The sequence below is a fragment of the Pteropus alecto genome, unplaced genomic scaffold (assembly GCF_000325575.1).
Source record: "Pteropus alecto unplaced genomic scaffold, ASM32557v1 scaffold8, whole genome shotgun sequence".
Lineage (NCBI taxonomy): Eukaryota > Metazoa > Chordata > Mammalia > Chiroptera > Pteropodidae > Pteropus > Pteropus alecto.
In genome coordinates this window covers 24,119,091-24,125,735 of record NW_006494609.1, presented here as the reverse complement: position 1 = coordinate 24,125,735, position 6,645 = coordinate 24,119,091, and the positions used below count along the sequence as shown (strand labels likewise).

Sequence of the window (6,645 nt, the reverse complement as noted above, 5' to 3'; positions counted from 1 at the left end):
GAGAGACACAGGCCGAGGGGCTTCTAGGGCTAAGAGCCACCTGTTCAGAAGGCTGGGCTTTGTCCGTGGGCTTTGATCTGGGAGGGTGGCCTGGTCAGAAGGGCATGTGGGGAGGACCCCAGCTCCCCAGCTGGAGTGGGCGATGGGCATGGGGTACAGGTGCTCCTGTGGAGGCTCAGCCCCACTCCCTTGAGATCTCAAATGGCCCTGTGCCCCACCTGCCCCATGCCAGACCAGGGGAGGAGGAGACACAGTGCCCCTCCACCTGGTGGCGAGGTAGTCCCTGGGCCTGGGCCTCAATGTCCCCAACCAGAACAGCGGGGTGGTGGGGGGCGGGGGGAGCAAGGACTTCCAGGGCCACCCAGCCTGGGTTCTGAGTGCAGAGGGGCCCCTCTGGGCTCTTACCTGCCCCCACCCCAACTCCTGCCCCCACCCACAGGAAGCTGAGCTCCTCGGCCAGCCCAGGGAATTCCTTCCCGGCCTCTCCCAGCCTCTCAGGTTTCCGGTGTGGAAATGGGCCCTGGACCCGCCTGGTAAACACAATATCAGGAGAGAGAAATCATCCTTCGAGCTTCCTGTTTGCTGGGAGCAGACTGTAGGGCCAGGCCCGGCCCGCTACGGCTCCCAGACACCCTGCGGGTGGGGTGGGCAGGCTGCCTGTCCCAGCTGCTGTCCCAGAAGTAGGGTGTCCACCCCCAGGCCTCAGACCCCTTTGGGACGGTGGGCTGGGGGCCTCATGACCGCATTGTGTACCCCCAGGCAGGCTGCACGCCCTAGGCACCAGGCAGCTGGAGGCGGGCCAGGGGCCAGCATCAGGGTGGGACGGACGCCCAGTGGTGAGCACTCCCTCAAGCCACAGCACCACAGTGGGACAGAGGTGCCGAGGCCCCTGCCCCGCAGGGCTCCCACTCAGCAGCCAGGAGAGCGCCAGGCGCCTGGGCGGGTGGCCGCTGGTGCAGACCCTCTGCTCCTCATTTAGGACCCATCACCCCAGCTGGAGCCAGCCACCCCTGCCCGTGGCAGGGCTCAGGCCCAGTGGGAGCCCCACAGAAGCTGCTGCTGTGACCTCGCCCCCATTTCCAGGGGGACACAGGCCAGGAAGGGACAAGGGCCCACATCTGGCTTCGCTGGGGCTGGAGCCCAGAAGACCGATGGCCCCGCGGTGAAGGGCCTGAGGCCGGCAGGAGCATGGATCTGGGCGCCGGGGGACATCGGGCTGTGGGCTAGCTCACCCGTCTCTGCTGTCCCCATCTCCAATGTCACTGTCCCCATCTCCGAAGCTGCCACCAAGATGACCCCACCCGCCACCCCCCTGCTGCCACCGGCGTCCCTCCCCACGGCCATCACTGTGGGCCACGTTCACCGCCTGTGACCACGAGAGAAGGCTCAGAGGACCAAACGCGCACGCCGCAAGCTCCAGGCTGCTCCCCTGGACCCTTGCGACCCGCGGGGGTCACCATGCTCCTTCGCCCAGATCAGGCCCGGGCCCAGGCAGGCGGGCAGCTCCGGGCCTGCAGGCAAGGTGCTTAGCTCCTGCCCGCCGGCTGGCCTGCCCACCCTCATGCCTGTTCCCAGCCACCCCGGGCCCTGTAAGCCTGCGTCACCGGTCGCCCAGGCCAGCCTGACAGCCCCGGCCCCGCCTCCCCGTATGGCCTCCAGGTGCCTAGGGCTGGGGCGGGCGAGCAGGGCGGCGGGCAGGCCTGGACTCAGAATGCGTCGAGAGGGTGGCTCCCCGCCGAGGAGCGGGCTGGCCTCGGAGGCTGCGGAGACGCCTCCCAGATGGGCTCACGGCCCTGAGCCAGGGCCCAGGCACGCACCCTCCCCTCCCGCCCCGGAACCCCGCGAGCTCTGAGTGGGCCCCTCGCGCCAGGAGAAGGGGTGCGGGAGAGAGAGGGCTAGAGCAGCCCCCGCCCACTCCGGGCCTCAGCGTCCCCCAACATCCAACCACAAGGCCCAGACGTACGGGGGCCGCTCGGCCATGGCCGGGAGCGGGGCCCCAGGCAGCTACACTTCCCAGCCATGAGATGGGCCTCCTGGGCTTCCTGGGCCCCCAGCCCAGCTCCCAGCCTGTAATGACAGGGCTGGGCCCTTTGATGTCCCAGATCAAAGGCTGCCCAGGCTCCGGGCTGGCCCAGGACAGGGGTTCCGTCCAGAGAAGCAGGCACCGCCCTCCCAGAGCTTCCTCGGACTGTGGGAATTGGGCTGCACTGGCCAGCCCCAAGGTCAGCCGCCCTGCCTGGGCCTGCTCCACAGAGGCCCCCAGCCAGACGATGCTGGGATGCGGGTTGGTGACAGTCAAGGCAGAAGGGGGCCCCCAGCAAGAAACCGGCTCTGGGCCCCTCCAGTGACTGGGGGCAGGGGACCAGGGGGTGTTCTCTGCAGAAGGAAAGGACCCAGACTATGCCCAAGCACCACCCACCCCACACAGCCCAGGGGAGACGGTGCGGGGCATGCTGGGCCAGGCTCAGAGGCAGGCCTCCTCCCGCCTCCCGTGTGGCCCCCAGGGATCCCCGGGCCAGGCAAGCTCAGACCCTGGGTCACAGCCAGCTGGACCAGGTGGGCTTCCCAGCCTGTCCCCTCAGATATCAGCTCCTGAAAGCCTCTCTCCCCATCCCACCCACTGGAACCCAGTGACAGAGGAGCAGCACGTGTGGCACCTGGCCTCAGAACAGGACGGGAGAACCTGGGGGCACAGGTCTGGCCCGATGGCTCGCAGCCGACACATGACCCAATCCCAGCACTGGGGCCCAAGTACCATCGGCCTCAGAGAGCGAGGAGGCAGCAGGGCAGGGGGCTGTGTGCCCGATGCACGGGGCCACACGGCCGCACAGGACCCGGCTTGTCTCGGGCCACACGGGACCCGGCCTGTCTTAGGCTGCTGGAGGGTCCAGGGAGGCACTTGGCACGTTGGGTGCTGTCCGCCCGGACCCGCCTCTGCCCCCGGCTGGAGCTCTCCTTCCTTGTCGTTCACTCATCCACTCCTTCCTTCCTTCCTTCAGCGAGCACCCCCGAGGCCCGCTGGGGCCTAGACCTGCACCCCACGTGGGGGTGCAGCGATGACTCAGCCCCCGTGCCCCCCGAGGGCCTGTCGAGGTAGGAGACAGGCAGGGACCACACAAGGTGTGATGTGCGGTTGGAGGGGACCACCAAAGAGGCACCCCATGCTCACTGCCTGGTGGGTGAGTCCCAGACGTAGGCGCTGGGAGGCGGGGCACTCAGGCGCCTGCCCTGGCGGGGGTCGGGGCAGCCGGGGCCCAGGGCCTGGCCCATGGTTAGAGCATGGGGTGGGGGGCAGCCAGCCCAAGGACGGGTGCAGGGCGGGGAGGGCGCCCAGATGCGGCCTTCAGAGGGTGGGGGGCTGAGGAGCAGGCTTGGGGAGAAGCTAATTCGTTCACCTGGACAGGCTGAGCACAGGGTCATGGGAGGCTGACAGAGACCAAGAGGCCACCAACACCAGATAAGGGACACTGGAGACAGTGAGCCCAGTGGGGCCTGTCTTCCCCAAAGGGCCGGTAGTGGACAGAGCAGGGCCCAGTCCCCCGGGAGGCACTGGGTGGGGCTCCTGAGCCCTGGCCGTGTCCACAGCGAGTCTGCTGTCTCTCTCGGAACAGCAGTCGGGGGAAGACAAGGCCGAGGGTCTCCACGGGGTTGCTGCCACGCCCGCCTCGACTTCTTCAGCTAACGGGAGCCTGGGAAGGGAGCCAGGGGGCCCTCCTGGGGTTCTCCTGGGGGGTCTCCGGACCTGGGCCCTGCAGGAGGCGCCCCACCCACAGCGGGCTCCTGTCGCCTGTGGGGCTGGTCCCACATGGGGGCTGCAGGGCTCGTGGGCCCAGGAAGCATGCCCTGCCGTCCAGGCGCCCTCGGACTCCCATGATGCCTGCGGACACCTCAGCTGGGGCTCCTGGAGCAGTGGGCCAGTGGACTCAGGAGCCGCGTGAACAATCGATGCGTCTTTTATTCACAAATAAAGCCGTGGCGGGAGGTGATGTACACGTTTGTACTAAGGTGCGGGCACCCCTAGAAAACACAGTCGGTCAGCAAACGGCCGGCCACACGTCGGCAGGCTCAGCCCTGGCCTGCATTGGGCTGAAGTGCCTCTAGGGGACCCCGCCCTGCCCAGGGTGCCCCCCAGAAAGCGCCCGGCCTGAGGGATACCTTCCATAGAAAGCCATAAAAACATAGATCATTTGTCTTCAAATTCCCACTGCAAATACCGCATTTGTAGGCAAAATGATATAAAAATACGCACCCGACGACCTTTACAAAACCCTCGCCCCCCCCCTTTGTTCTGTGTGGGTTTTTGCTTTTTCCTTGTGGTCTTGGTAAGAATTCCTGCCGTGGAAGGAGGTGGCTTGGGCGCAGCCCTGGGGTGCTGCCCTCCCGTGTTCTCAGGACCGGCGGGTCCCCAGAGCAGGAGGACCCACTGGCCCGACCAGTGGAGGGAGCTACACGCAGCCTGAGGGGCCGGGCCGAGGAGGTGGCAAAAGAGAAGCCATCCTGAACCCTGACAGGGCCGGGGCCCAGGCCGCTGCTACCTGAGCCTGCAGGGCCCTAAGGAAGGCGAGGCCCCTGGACCCTCCCGCGCAGCGGCCCGCCCAGCTCCCCAGGGACAAGGCCACGCCCGGCCCGTGGGCCCAGCACACCGGATCCTGGTATCTTGAGTCCTTAGCACCAAACGCAAAACGAAGTCCAACTCCTGGATAAAGGCACTTGCGTTGCTGTCTGGGTGGTGACAGTCACCTGTCTCCTGCACACTCCCCACTCCATCCACGCCCCCGCCCCGTGCTCCCTCGCTGAGCCACCCTCTGCATCTTCATCCTCCGACCCCTGCCACATCCTCACTCCATCCCGCGTCCCCTCCTCGTGCCCCGCACGTCCCCTGCCCCGAGTCCTGGTGCCCAGCCTCAGACGTCCACCTCCTGCGGCCCCGGGGTGGTGGCGGGCGTGGTGACGGCGATGTCGAAGCAGGTGACCATCATGACGTGGGCCTTGCACAGGTTCACGTGCTGCTCCAGGGCGGCCGTGGCACGCTCGAGGGCCACCAGGTACTCGGCCGACTCGGGCTCCAGCTCGGGGTCCACCTCGACTGTGGAGGGACAGCGGACAGCTGCTGAGGCCCGGGGTACGGCCAGGCCGAGGACGCGTCTGCGTCCAGGTCCCGCCCAGGCGGGGGCGATGGGGGGCCCTGCCACAGGTCACCGGGGGGCGCTGGGGCTCCGGGAGGGAGGAGGCTGGTGGGGAGGGGTCTCCGTGCTCGTCCTGGGGGCGGGGACTCACACTGCTCCAGCCAGCGGCCAGGCCGCACCATCAGCCGGCCCTGCGTCTCGGCCAGCTCCGCGCACAGCAGCTCGCGCTGGGCCTGCAGGTCCCGCAGCCTCTGCTGCCTGCGCTCCGCCAGCCGCGGCTTCATGCTGACGCACGCCAGGCCCTGGCGGCAGGGGACAGCAGGGTGGGCTCGGGCACGGGGGGCGTCCCACTCCCCAGGGCTCCCCACGGGTGGGGCTCAGGGCTGTGGGACTCCAGGGAGCAACAGTGGTGACCTCAGAACTCCTCCAGCCACCCACTCTCAGCCCAAGGGGACCTGGGGGCCACCAAGGGCTCAGGGCCAGCTCCTACCTTCTCCACATCCTGGAGGAGCTGTGGACAAGAGGGAGAGGCGAGGTCGGCGCACTGCCCGGCCACACCCCCAGGGGCCAACCCGCTATGCCAGGGCCTCCTGTCCCCTGCCTGCCCCTGACCTCAGCCGGGTCCTCCCTCAGGGGCGGGCGGTGCCTCTGCAGGCGCTGCACGTCATCGATCTCGTACACCTTGATCTCAAAGGGCTCCTTCCGGGAGCCAGCCAGGGGCGGGGGCAGGTCCACCCACTGCCCGGGGAGGCCGGGCTTGTGGCCCAGGGCCACGGCATCCGGCAGTGGGGCGGGGATCAGCCGTCTCCGCTGCAGACCTAGACGGAGGGGTGCCACGTGAGCAGAGCGCAGGGCCCACCGTGGTCCCTGGCCCACGGTCCTGGGGGGAGGGCACGGGGCCCCACACCAGAAACCCTCCGCCCAGCTCCGGCCGGCCCTGCCCCCCGGCTCAGCTGACCTCTCAGTCCCCTAGGCCCTGACGGGCGGCCGAGCCCTGACTCAAAACCCTCCCCTGCTCCTGCCACCCCCGGGACAGACGCCTTCCCCGCCCCCCACTCAGGCTTCCCACTCCCCCCCCTGCTTGGCCCCCAAGTGTGCCCGCCCTGCCCCACGTCAGCCAACGGCCGAATCCCAACCACACATCACATGAGGGACGGGCCGCCCCACCCAGGTCTGCAGAGGTGGAAGGTGCAGGGGACGGAGGCCGGAGCAGCTGGGCAGTAGCCGGGGGACCAGGCTGGACCCCCGAACTCAGGTCCTCTCCTGGCTGCCCACACCCATCAGGGTGGCCTGTGCGGGCCCGCCCTGACAGACATGGGGACCGGCCTCTGCGGCGGAGGACACACAGCAGGCATGTTTATAAACTGGCGAGGGCTGCGCACACCCCTGCGCCGAAAAGCCAGGCTCGCCCGTCACCCTGTCAAGGGCGGTACACGGCCGGGGTCGACGGCCCCGAAGGCTGCAGGGGGCTGTGCCCGGGGGCGGGGGCGCCGCGCCCACCTGTGGCCCTCTTCTTCTG

General features: G+C 68.6%; 1 protein-coding gene across 1 annotated transcript in view; it reads right to left on the bottom strand.

The window, feature by feature from the left end:
* Positions 1 to 3,937: 3,937 nt before the first annotated feature.
* Positions 3,938 to 6,645, bottom strand: part of KIF26A (kinesin family member 26A) — a gene marked incomplete at its 5' end in the record, with an annotated part of 35,307 nt that continues 32,599 nt past the window's right edge. Inside the window, 5 exon segments of the mRNA XM_025042129.1 lie at positions 3,938 to 5,086; positions 5,278 to 5,428; positions 5,617 to 5,637; positions 5,739 to 6,095; positions 6,560 to 6,642. Coding sequence (XP_024897897.1) covers positions 4,905 to 5,086; positions 5,278 to 5,428; positions 5,617 to 5,637; positions 5,739 to 6,095; positions 6,560 to 6,642 — 794 coding nt within the window.